General features: G+C 40.0%; 1 protein-coding gene across 6 annotated transcripts in view; it reads left to right on the top strand.

Annotated features, from left to right (window-relative positions):
* NSMAF (neutral sphingomyelinase activation associated factor) overlaps positions 1-13,059 on the top strand; it is a 72,006-nt gene that overhangs the window by 24,784 nt on the left and 34,163 nt on the right. For 5 of the 6 annotated variants that reach the window (XR_003523120.2, XM_027612051.2, XM_027612043.2 and 2 more), the window contains exons 6-13: positions 377-427; positions 2,779-2,850; positions 3,164-3,211; positions 3,304-3,356; positions 8,995-9,124; positions 10,842-10,913; positions 11,293-11,401; positions 12,332-12,358. Coding sequence is in view for 5 of the 6 variants with exons in the window: in XM_027612051.2 (XP_027467852.1) it covers positions 377-427; positions 2,779-2,850; positions 3,164-3,211; positions 3,304-3,356; positions 8,995-9,124; positions 10,842-10,913; positions 11,293-11,401; positions 12,332-12,358 (562 nt within the window). In the remaining variant the exon portion in view is untranslated. The remainder of the gene's footprint in view (positions 1-376; positions 428-2,778; positions 2,851-3,163; positions 3,212-3,303; positions 3,357-8,994; positions 9,125-10,841; positions 10,914-11,292; positions 11,402-12,331; positions 12,359-13,059) is intronic. The other variant, XM_027612033.2, reaches the window with a different exon arrangement.

Genomic DNA, 13,059 nt, shown 5'->3' with positions numbered 1-13,059 from the left:
TCTTTATGTTAAGAAATGTATCTCATACCACAGTGACTCTGTTTTACCCATTTCGTAGAAAATTGGTACTTCGATTAGCTTCCTGCACCTGTCTACTTGGTTACTTGGTACAAGTACGGACATTCATAAACATCTTAAATATTTTATTTATCCAGTAATGGTTGCCGCCTTGTTGCCTTGATGAATCTCTTTTTAATTTCATATTTATTATTCCAACATCAGAACGTTAAAGCCATACTAAGATTAATGCACATGCTTTCGGAAATTGATATTATGTAACAATGATTTAAATTCAATTCATAATATCCTAATTTGTGGTAACTCATTACTCTGAAAATTTTTAGTTATTTTACAAGTATTGATTTGTCTTTCTCAGGTATATTTCATTAAAGAACACAACATTGTTGCCCCATATAAAATTGAAAGGGTAAGTAAAGCTTTTCATTTATTCTGAGCAATTTGTTATAGTGATTTTAAGCAATAAGATTTTGTGACTTTATTAACATCTTTAATCTAATATAATAATAATAATGAGTATTTAAAAGCTTGTTACCAGCAGTTATAACAAAATTACCCAAGGGAGCCACAGACTTTAGTCCAAGAGATTTCAACTAACTTTTTGACTTAAATGTGTCTAACAGGGGAGGAAAAAAGCTTAAATTACTAGATTAGAAACTGAAATCAGAATATGTATCATTTATAAGGTTATTTGCTGGCTATTACTGAGAATGTATTTTTTTAAATGCTTGAGATTATTGATAGGTTATAAAATACTCTTATTTGGGAGCTCAGTCATAATTTATAAATTTTCTTAATTGGGAGAAACTATGAGTAGGCTTGAATACAATGTCTGGTTTTCCAGGACTTGTCAAGTAAGCGAAGATTTTACATTTAGCCATTCTGTGCTTTATTTAATTCTTTTGCTACAGCTTAATATATAGTAAAGGGATAGCTTTTACCAAAAGAGAGTCTTTATAGGACCTACATCAGGCTAGTGTTCTGTATAGGGCCACCTCTGTGAATGAGGAAAAGCCACCCTCTCTGAGCAGACAGCCCCGCAGGGTGAGTCTCTGTCTCTGCAGTTTCTCAGCCAGCACTTGTGGGACTCATGGACCACACGCCGTGGCCCTGGGGCTTTATGCATAAGAAACACGTGCATGTGCCAGTTAAGTCAGAAACTGTAAATACGAGATTTAATTACTCTCGGATGGGGTTGCTGGCATTTAGGGAAGGATAGTTCTTAATTGTGTGGGGCATCCCTTGCACTGCAGCCCGCTCCCAGGCTAAACTAAGCACACCTACTACACTGTCACCCCTGCTGTTGGGTAGTACCTCCATACATTGACCAAAGCCTCATGGGGGTGGTAGGATATATCCCCCCGCCTCGCCAAGCTGAGAACCACCGCCTGGGGGGCTCTCCCTCCTAAGGCTCTCCTGATACCCACTTGAAGTGCAAAGCAGTTCTGGGCCCTTTGAAAAGTTATGTAAAGGGAGATGAGGGAGGTTGTCTGAAGCAAAGAAAAGCTCTTTTGTTCCAGTGCAAATTAGAACACCTGAGGATTTCCAGATTTAAGAGGGGCATAGTGATACTGATGGTGACCATGAGAGATGACAGAATAGGAAGTCCTTGTTCCTCTCATGGCGACCTGATTCAATCAACAATACACGGACCGATGCCTTTTGTGACAAACCTGGAAACCAATTAAGAGGCCCTTCACCCCAGGTTAGCATGAAATCAGCCTCACTGAGGCTGATGGGGATGTTTGTAACATCCTTTCAATGTAGGCCCTCCCCGGACCCAATACCATGTGATGGGAGGGATCTCTCAGCTCCCAACTTCTCCTGGGGAGGGAAAGACAAGACTGGACCATGTGTCCAGGTTTCTGACTGTTGGGGTGGCTGCCTGAGGGACTGGCTTCTGTCTTGCCTGTCTTGGAGCCGTGACAGGACATGGCATATGCCCTAGATGCCTGGGGCCGCTGAAAACAAGGAGGACCTGGACATCAGACTGCTGCTTCAAGGGACCTGTGGTCCAGCACACAGAGGACAGTGTAGCCCAGCGGACTCAGAGAAGAAGAGAGCATGTGACACATCACATTAATCTTCACAATATCTCGTCCCTCATTCTCCAAGCACCTAAGTATTTAAAGCAGACATTGACAGAACTGAAGGGAGAAATTGACAGCAGCCCAATAATAATAGGAGACCTCAGCGCCCCGCTTTCAGTAATGGGTAGAACATCCAGACAGAAGGTCATTTAGGAAACAGCAGATCTGAGCAACACTGTAGACCAGATGGACCTAAGGGACACATAGGGAACACTCTACCCAACAGCAGCAGAATTCACATTCTTCTTTAATGCACACGGAACGTTCTCTAGCATGCATCACATGTTAGGTCACAAAACGAATCAAAATAAATTCAAGATTGAAATCCTATCGAGTACCCCTTCTGCCCACCATGGAATAAAACTAGAAATACATAGCAGAAGGAACATTCACAAGTATGTGGAAGTTGAACAACACTCATGAACCACCGGTGGGTCAAAGAAGAAGTAAAAACGGAAGTTAAAAAATATCTTGAGACAAAATCAGAACCAGAACATGCCTAAATTTACAGGATGCAGCTAAAGCAGTACTAAGGGGGAAGTTCGTAGTGATACGTGCCAACATTAAGGAAAAGAAACATCAGCAGGGGGGTTGCAGATGTTCTTAAAGGAATATGGTTTGACATGCTTCTTCTCTTCCTTTGATTTGATTTGTTTCCCTTTTTTGTTAGGGCAAAATGGAGTATGTCTTTGAATTGGATGTTTCAGGGAAAGTGGAAGATGTTGTGGAGACCTTGCTTCAGGTAAGCCAGCGCCTCACTTGGGCATTCACCAGGCAGAGAATTCAAAGCAAATTTAGGCAGAAACTTAAAAAAAAAAAAAATCATATTCATACATCTCAGTAAAACCACAATTTCTTTTATAAATATAAAGCAGATTTACTTGAATATGTTGAATTTGAAAACTGTATATTAGAAAGAAGTCCTAGATATATCAGAAGTGATTTTAACCATTACTAAGCAACAGAATGATTGCTGTTTTTCATTGCTTTTAAGGAAATACCTTCATATTGTTTTAGAGAAAAAAATAAAATCCTGTATATTTGTAATATTGTAGCTTCACAGAGCGTCCCGCCTTGACAAACTAGGGGACCAAACTGCTATGGTAAGAATTTCTACAGTAAATTGTCTTTATTATGAATTAAATTATATTGAGATTTTACTCATACTTATTTTTAAATGGTTCTTTTTTCATAGATAACAGCTATTTTGCAGTCACGTTTGGCTAGGACGTCATTTGACAAAAACAGGTAAGTTAATGATTTCATTCCCTGATTCTTCCTTTTTTTTTTTTTTAATTTATTTGCGAGAGAGAGTGAGCGTTTGTGTGCGTGTGAGTAGGGGGAGGGGCAGAGAGAATCTTAAGTAGACTCCCTGCTGATCGTGGAGCCGGATCAGGACCTCGAGATCACGACCTGAGCCAAAATCAAGAGTTGGATGCTTAACCACCTCAGCCTGCCAGGTGCCCCTCATTCCCTGATTCTAAAAGGAGTGCACGTCTTCAACCTGTATGCCTCCTTCAGCTTGTCCCAAACTGCCCCTGTTACCATCTGCGGCCCCCAGACCTGCGCATGGTCGGGAATGGCCCTGGCCTCGGCTTCTCCATCCTGACTTTGGTCAGACAGCCAGGCCCGTTGACGGATGCTCCCTAAGATCTTCCTAGTCTGTCACCATCTTTTCCCATTGTTGTTGCTGAGCTCAGGCCACCGTCACCCTCACTTAGGACACTCTAACGGCTGTTAGCTTGTCCACCGGCCCCCAGTCCGCCCTTCTCCTGTCCTGGCTCCCCTACTGTCCCGAGTGTACTTTGAAAATGTGGTTTTTCTAAAGAACTTAATTATGTCACTTGTCTGTTTAAAACTCTTCAAGATTTCCCATTGCCCTCAGGGTGAAGTCTCAACCTTCCACGGCTTCTGATCTAGCCCTTGCGCACTACTCTGGTCGCTGGTGGCTTGTCTCGAATTCTGTGTGCTGGCTCTTTGCCTTTATGCAGATCCCGAGCCTTCCCCACACTCTCTTCCCTCTGAGCCTTTGGACGTATTGCCTGTGCTTAGAGTGCTCGGCCTCCTTCCTCTTTTGCACCTGGCTGACTCTTACTTACTCATCTGATTTCAGCTTAGATGTTGGTTGTTCTGGAAAGTCTTTCCTGACCCTTCGGGCTGTGATCAGTATCTTACTAAAGAGTCCTGCAGGGACCAGGAGACTGCATTCCTACTGGTCCAGTGTTTTTTTTTTCATTGATTTTCTTGGCTTTTCTAAGTATGAAGATATTTCCTGCAAATAATTATGCTTTTATATGAACCTGCTCTCATTTATTTCTTGCCTCATACTAAGTAGATTTGCGTCTCATCTGCAATACCGCTGTATCGGTCACGTAACTTTACAATAACTCCTGGCATCTGCAGGTTCAGGGCCTCACACCTTGTTTTCCTTTTTAATTTATGTCTTCACTATTCTTGGCCTTATGCTGCACTTCCATATAAATTTAGAAACAGCTTGTCAAGTTCCATAAAAGAAAACTCCCTGAGATTTTGATTGTGCTTGCATTGAATCACTCATTTATTTAGCCTTCTTTAATGTCTTCCTTATGGTTTTTTCCATAAAGGTCGTTCCTCTCTTGTGCTAGATTTATTCCAAGTACGTCATATTTTTGATGGTGTTGTAAATAGTGTCCTAAAAAACTCATTTTCCATTTATTGTTGATATATAGAGTGCAGTGGATTTTTGTGTATTCATTTTGTTTTCAGCAACCCTGCTAAACTTTGCGATTAGCTCTGTTAACTTTATATGTAAACTCTTTAATGTGTACAAAATCTTATGTATAAATTATTGCAGGCCATCTTCACTAAGTATTTTTATTTTAGATTCTTATTTTAGAGTTCTGCTAAATCTGTGGATCACTACAGCTTAGGACAACAGAGAATGTACTGGTTGAATAAATTCATTTATGGATTATGATGTGTTAGGCTTTTGCTAGATGCTTATGTTTATAAATGAGAATAGTTTTTAATATTCTGTTCTATTGCTATATTTGTGAGATTTGTGACCCTCACACTACAACGTTAAAGTGTTGAAGAACTTGCCAGTGAAGTCATCTGGCCAATAATGTTTCTGTGTTTATATTTGTTTGCTTCTTTTTCTGTTTTACCTACATAGCATTAATTTCCTTCTATTTTAATACTTGCAGGATATATTATAGGTAAGTGGATTGCTGGGGGAAGAATAGCTTCCATTTTAGGAAGGGAAAGGAATAAGAGGAATTAGCTTCTTTTGACCTACTTAGAATGCATAATTCTTCTGAGTAGTGATTTTTTCAATCCTGGGCTTCAATGTGACATTAATTTAAAAAATGGCTCACTCTGGAAGTTTTAATTTAATCCAGTCTCTAAAACATTAGGCTGAAGAATTTGGGGAAGAAACTTTTGCAGAATAAAATAAGATACTCCAGTGTTATATACTTCCTCTCAAAGAAAAAAGTAAACTTTTGCCAAAATAAGCTTTCATCATGGTTATGAGGAAATACTTTCTTATTGAAGAAATGAAGGGTAACTATATTTATTTTTCTCTACTGTTCATTCTGAAAATTTCAAATCCTCACAAGTTGAAGGAGTAACATAATGAACACAGATACTCTACAGGTCACCGGGGTTAGTTTGTTAACATTTTGTCAGATTTGCTTTAGTTCGCGCATGCTCCATGAGTGCGTGTGTGTGCAGGTATATATGTTATGTGTGTATATACGTATAGGTAATGTGTACATGCCTGTATATATATTGTGTATAAAATACATGCCTTTTTCAGAATCACTTGAAATTACATTATAAGATGTCATGACACTTCACCCATAATTACTTCAACACGTGTCTCTTCAAAGGGTATTCTCTGGCCCTCCTCCATACTATTACAATACTCAAGTACCGATGATTCTCTAACTCCATGTAATTTATAGTTTCATCTTCAAGTTTCCCCCTTTTGCACCCCAAAACATACCCTTTAAAGTACTTTATGTGAGGCTAATGTTAGATCTAAAGAAAAGGTGTAAAGATAATAAAGATAACCCGCAGAGGTCTTTCACGCCTCACCCACTTTTTCCCCCACTGTTTCATATGTTCAGTCTGTCAGTGTGGTCATATGTGGTTGGAAGAATTCCTAGGTTGAGGATTTTTGTGATGCTATTTAAATTTGATTTTTCCAGTTATTTGTTACTGGTATGTAGAAATACAGTGGGTTTTTTTTTTTCATTCACCTTGTATTCTGTGACATTTCCAGATTTACTCATTAGTCCTAATGGGTTTTTTATAGATTGCATAGAGTCTTCTCTATATATAATTGTTTAATCTATGAATAAGGACCGTTTCACAGGAATCCTTGTGGCTTTTATTTATGTGTCTTGCCTCATTGTACTGTTTAATTAATAGATGCGGTGGGAGCACATCCTTGCCCTGTTCTTGATCTTACGGGAAAAGGGTTTGTTTTACAACTAAAGAATGAGGCTAGCTGTAGGTTTTTCATGGATGCCCTTTATCAGAATGAAGAAGCTCCCTTTTATTCCTGGTTTGCCAAGAGTATTTTCAATAATAGGTTTAGAGTTTTGTTAAATATTTTTTTCTGCACTTACTGAAATGATCACTTTTTTTCTACTTCATTCTGTTAATGTTGTGAGTTACATTGATTTTTTTCAGTGTCAAGCCAGCCTTCTTCATGGGATAAATCCCGCTTGATCATGATGTATTCTTTTTATCATAAATGAATTAGGGGCAGCTGGGGGACTCAACTGGTTAAGCATCCGACTCCTGGTTTCAGCTCAGGTCATGATCTCAGGGTTGTGAGATCGAGTCCCACATTGGGCTCTGCACTGAGCGTGGAGTCTGCTTGAGATTCTCTCTCTCCCTCTCTCTCTGTCCTCCCCGCCTCCCCCCCGCCGCCGTGCTTGCTCTCACTCTAAAAAACTGAATGAATGAATTAAACATCCCCATTAAAAAGTAGAGGTTGTCAGACTGTATAAAAAGCAAGACTCAACTATATAAAGTGTGTGTGTTTTCAGAAACAGAATGAGGACACAGGTTAAAAATAGAGGGATAGAAAAAGATATACCATGCAGTCATACCACATGAAAATCCTGGTATGACCAGATTAAAAGAAGACAAAGCAGACTTCAAGACAAATGGATAAGGAGGGATCCTTCATAATGATGAAGGGTTCAACACATCTGTTGTGTGTTGATGTATAATACACATCTAAATGTATATGAACCTAACTGTTAGCTTCACAATACACAAGGCATGAATTTGACAGAAATGGGAGGAATAATTCCACAATTACTGGCAATTTCAACACCCTTCTCTTAGTAACTGATAGAACAAAATTGACAAAACATCAACAAAGTATAGACGATGTGAACAACCCTCAACCAGGTGGACCTAAATGACATAGGTAATTATTGATGTAGTTGATTTTAAACCCACTGTCTTAGTGTTTGTTAGCATTCCATTTGTCCTTTGTTTTTCTGACCCTCCTTTCTTAGCCTGACTGGACTTCTCTGCTGTGTCTAGTCTGTTGTTCAGCTTGCTTAAGTAACTCTTCATTTCTCTAATCTGGACGTAGAGACCCAACTAAATGCCGTTTACCTCCAGAAGTGGTCGTGCGCCCACCCCTTCTGTGTCTCCCTTCTTGTCCCCCGGGGGCTCTGACAGCGCGATCCATGACTGATCAGGGTGAAGGCTTCGTGGCAGCCATAGCTACGTTCCCCATCTCTGCTGCCTACGATTCTTTTTGGGGAGCAATCGAGACTTCCTTCCAGTGGGGCTCGGGACCTGAGCGCCTGAAGGACCGTGGAGATATCTTCGCACCTTTCGGCCGAGCCACCAGCCTTCTGAACGCTAGGAGATTTCCCCCTGCTCCCCACCCAGTGGCAGCATGTTGGCGCCTCTGCTCTTCAGTCCCGACTCTGCTTTTGGCTTCTTTCTAGACCTCTCTCCATCCCGCAGCCCTTCCCCTTCTATCTGTCACCACCCAAGGCCACCCAACCGTTGCTCTCTTCACTCAGGTTTCTTTGCATCTTAAGCTTCCTGACTGCTTTATAAAAAGGCTTGTGTAGCTCTTCTGGCCGGTGTGTGTGGTTAGGGTGACAGCTCCGAGGTCCCCTTCACTTCATACGGAAGTAGAAGTCTGTCCTGTGGGCTTTCGTCCCATTGTTACTTATAACAATGGGGAGATTTATTTCTAACCCAGTTATGTCACTAAGGAATTGCCTTCAGCTGTTGATGACTTGGTTGTTTCCCCTCTAATTTTTTTTTTTACTCATTAGTAAAGCACAAAGAAAATGGACTTTTTCGACTAGTTAAATAATTTAGGAGGGGTAGTGGAAAAATCACATTTGACTGGTTTTACTACAGCCACAAAGAACTTACCTTGGAACTGACGTTTAAGTAATTCTAACTATGGACTCATGGCCTTATAAAGTGCTGTGTGAAGTAAATGGCACCTGTGACTCTAAAAATAGGTCTTAGAGACACAACAATAGAAAAATATGTTAATATAGGAATATTTTCAAGGCCAGTTTATTTTGGGAGGAAAAACAGTTCAGCTATAAAGGGTTCTTTGCTATTACTTATTTGTCTTCTCTTCTGTGATAAACTCATCTGTTGTTGTTGTTCGGGTTCTCACTAGACCATCTGAAAGAATGTCAAGTTTTTTGTTTTGTTTTTTTTAAAGAATGTCAGTTTTATTTAAACCACCAATTTTTATAGTACCATTTTTCTTGTATTAAGTGTAGTGTTTAGACAGATGTCATACATAGTCACACTGTAGCTCCCTTTGAGAAAGTTAAACTTAGGAAGTAGATTGATTTGTGATTTTTCTTACTTCTGCTGAAAACTGTATTGTCAGATTCCAGAGTGTTTCTGAAAAGCTGCACATGGAATGCAAAGCAGAAATGGTGACTCCGCTGGTGACGAATCCTGGACACGTGTGCATCACCGACACAAACCTGTATTTTCAGCCTCTCAATGGGTACCCGGTAAGCAGAGACATAGGGTCAGATGGGGAGCTGCTTTAGCACTGGAATATTCATCTTTTCCGGGAACTTGACCTCACAGTTCCGGTGTTGTCATAGTTTGGCAAGGATCGAAATTCCGCCCCCTTCCCCTCCAGCAGCTGTGTGTTCAGCAGGCCTCCCTATGTCATCTTGATGCCCGCTCATCCAGATTCGAGCTCTTCCGATCTCTATTCAGTAATTCTGGGGTCCCTTGCCCTCGCTGTGACAAGAAACCCTGCCTCCCCCCGCCTCCAATTTTAATAAAGGGTTGTTAGAGGTTTATACCTTTCTCCTTGGAAGCACTTCTGGAAGAGACCAATGAAATATACTAAAGAGAAATGGGTATTTTCTGTATATCTGCTTATGTGCGCATATATGTGGGTATTACTTGTTTTTCTTTAATGAGGAGCAGAATCAGTAGATCTGAGTCTATCACAAGCAGTGTGGCGCGGTCCCCTGCCAGCCAGCACAGAGGGGCCGGTGGAGATTCTGTCATCGAACAGCTGTGGTGCTTCTACCATGATGGTGGAAACAGTCTTCTCTTTCTCAGTGACTTTATAGTAAAGATAAACTCGGATTTCCACACTAAAATTTGTAAAAATATGTCGCTTTATCTAGATGTGAACACTTTTTGGAGTGGTTCATTAGAAGAACAGAAATGCTAATACACTCTGATAGTGCGTTGGACCCTTTGGCAGGGCAGCTTGAAGAACGTGTTTTCTGTCATAGGAGGCTACGTCCTGGAAATTCTCCAGGCTGGTGGGTCAGTCATTCGGTCACTAAAACGTCTAATGCTTTTGTGCGAGAAATGATGCTATGACAGGTCTGTCCACCAGGTGGCGGGGCACCCTCGCCAAGCCCTCCCACAGACGCTACACATTGCTGAAGGGCATGCTCTGCTGGTGTTAATAGTTGGCTTGACCGCTCCTATTACTATGACTTGAGTCAAAAACTTTTTGGGATTATATCTGAGTATGTGCTAGAGCTTCAGGATCCATAGTGTGAGCATGTATTCCCTCCCAAATCTCTGGGCTATGATCGTTGACCAGTCTTGAGGAAGCTTCCACAGTTGCACATGTGGGCTTTTCCTCCCTCTCACTTGGGGAAAGGTGGATGTGTCACCATTTAGCCAAACTCAGTGGCTTTTCTAACCTCATTCTCCTCTTACTAGTGTTTTAAGCCTCTTGAGAAGCAAGAAAATTTTCCTCCTCATAAAGAAAGAAAAATTTAGAGGCCCTGCTTAATACTGTAGTTGTTTATGAGCCTTAATACAATGTAGTTTTTACAGAGATAAAATTTTAGATACATTCTAAAAGAAGATGTACTGTGTCAGTTCCAAGAAAACCAGTGATCTATAAAAAGATAGCAAAATTCCTGAGAGGTTATCTGTGCCAGCACTTTAATATCCCTTATCATTCAGCAACCTTGCAGGACCCTGAAGGATAGATCAGTGCCTTATCATTTTGGGGGTCCTGAGCGAGGGTAGGGAGACTTGTCCAAGGTCATAAAGTTAGTGGAAAAGGGCAGACCAGGACGTAAAACCAGAAATGCCTTGTTCTAAGAGCTGCCTTTCTGATTGTTCACATGTAACACGTCAGGAAGTCAAGATTTGGCCACTTTTTCACCTTTCTGATACCAAAGGGCAGCTTCTAATTGTGTCCGAACGTTGATGTTTGAGATTGTCTTTCTACTTTTAAAGAAACCTGTGGTCCAGATAACACTCCAAGATGTCCGCCGCATTTACAAAAGGAGGCACGGCCTCATGCCTTTGGTGAGTTCCTGCGGAATGTCACTTCTCGGTGGATGATTGTCAGATCTTCAGTTTAGCCAATGGTTTATTGACTTGTAAACAATCATGGCATGTCTGAAAAGTGCAAGTATGTCGTATTGTAAGCACGTTGTCTCCAAGTCTTTCTTTTGGATGAACTGTGTGCATGCACGCATACACATACCATGCACATATTCATACAAACACACGCATATATGTGCATCGCTGAATCAAATCTATATGTGGAGAATGTAAATAGATAATATCTGCAGATAAAAAATACAGATCTTTATCTGAAAAGCTTTTGTACTTACGTAGCTTGTTTTGAGATGGCAAGGTAAACAGTGCTATTTATTTTACTGTTTTCTTTCTGAATTTATAGGGCTTGGAAGTGTTTTGCACAGAAGACGACCTCTGTTCTGACATCTACCTAAAGTTCTATGAACCTCAAGATAGAGATGACCTCTATTTTTATATTGCCACATATCTAGGTATGGTGCTCACCCTTCATTGTATCTATTCACGTGAGGGTGGTTCAACTCCTAAGTACCTGGGTTAGGAAATAGGAGAAGAGAAATGCTGTATCTAGAATCACCTCTCTGGGTCTCCTTATTCCTTCTCATCAGGAACTAGGGTTGGCAGAATGGCATTCTACAAACTAAATCATAATTTCATATAAATGAAATTGGGCGATAGTTCACTCCAATTGTGTGTTTGAAAAACTCTTGATCAGTATATTTAAATGTTTTTTACATTTTAACAACCCCCAAGTTGAATGGATTATAAAGAATCCACCTAATTATTTTTCTCCTCAGTCTTGTCTATATTCGTTTTCAGAAACCAGGACTTGGTTTTTTAATTTGAAGCAGTGAGCTGTCCAGTCATGTGTTTGTAATCGTTAACTATGGTCTTAATCACAAAGCTGGAAAACGGCACAAAAGGAACACATGAGCCTTCTGTACTCCGTATCGTACCATGGGACTTGATTTGCTTTTAATTAATAATTCCTCAGTCTTCCATAAAAGTGTGAAGTTTCCCACCTTTAATAGAAAGAACACCTGATTTTTCTTTTTAGGCATAAACATATGAAATTGTATGCTTGAATTATTCTTGTGTACAGAGTTGTTAGATGACTAGAATGGGTTGATTTTCAAAAATAGATGTTGGAATTTTATTACTGCCATCTTAACTTTGTTTGCTAGTCGTACTCCCTTAGAAATGGAATTTTCCCTCAGAAGAATAGTTTATTTGCAATAAGGAATATATTTTATTTTATAGTAGGCTTAGAATTCAAATATTTTTCTTCTCACATTAAGCTGTTACATTTAATTTAATGCGTAAGTATAGCTCTGGTACAAGTTGACTGTTATTTCCTGCCTCCTGATTTTTTTTTCATTTTATTCCTCTAACTATGTAACAAGATTACAACAAAAAACTCAACTTTCATGGTGAGTCCTAAAAATCTCAAGTCATAACTCTTGCCATGACCTAAAAACCTGTCTCCTTAAAGCTTCCTTATTCCCTCTGATCTTATTCCTCAAGTTGGTCAGACTTTCTCTGAGGTGTGTGAGTATGGGAAATGAGAATAAGCATTTTGAGTTTTTAAGCTCTTTCCTTATAGCTGGTTAGAGAAGAAACTTGGTAAAAGTAAATAAGGATAAATATTGAATCAACAGATAAGTTAGATAAGTTGCTTGGTACAACCAACAAAACGTTGAAAGCAGAATTTTCCGAACGAATTAAAACAGTTGAGTCACTTTATGCTCTCCAAGAGGAAAGTTCTCCTTGGTGCCACATACTCTGTGATTCCATGTTTCCTGAGGGGGTGTGGGGGACTTTCTGGTTCTTCTCCTTTGAGAAATCATGTTTTCCCACCAGAGACCTTTTTCTCCTTCAGCGGGTTCTTTTCTTTGCCTCGCTCTTCACATGCCTTCATAATACGTAGGCATTGGCAAATCTGTGGTAGTAGACCTCTTCCTGATCTAAAAGAGAACTCAGATTGTTTTTGTTTTGATTTCATAAAAAATGGAGGAAATAAGCTTTTACAAATGGTCATGGCTTCTTAAAGGCATTAAAACTCAAGTACTTTGTATATATTGCAGGCCATATATGATATAGTAAATATTATGCATTACCATGTAATACCTCC

The sequence above is a fragment of the Zalophus californianus genome, chromosome 4 (assembly GCF_009762305.2).
Source record: "Zalophus californianus isolate mZalCal1 chromosome 4, mZalCal1.pri.v2, whole genome shotgun sequence".
Taxonomy (NCBI): Eukaryota; Metazoa; Chordata; class Mammalia; order Carnivora; family Otariidae; genus Zalophus; species Zalophus californianus.
Note: the sequence above shows the minus strand (reverse complement) of the source record. Positions and strands in the feature narration are given on the sequence as shown.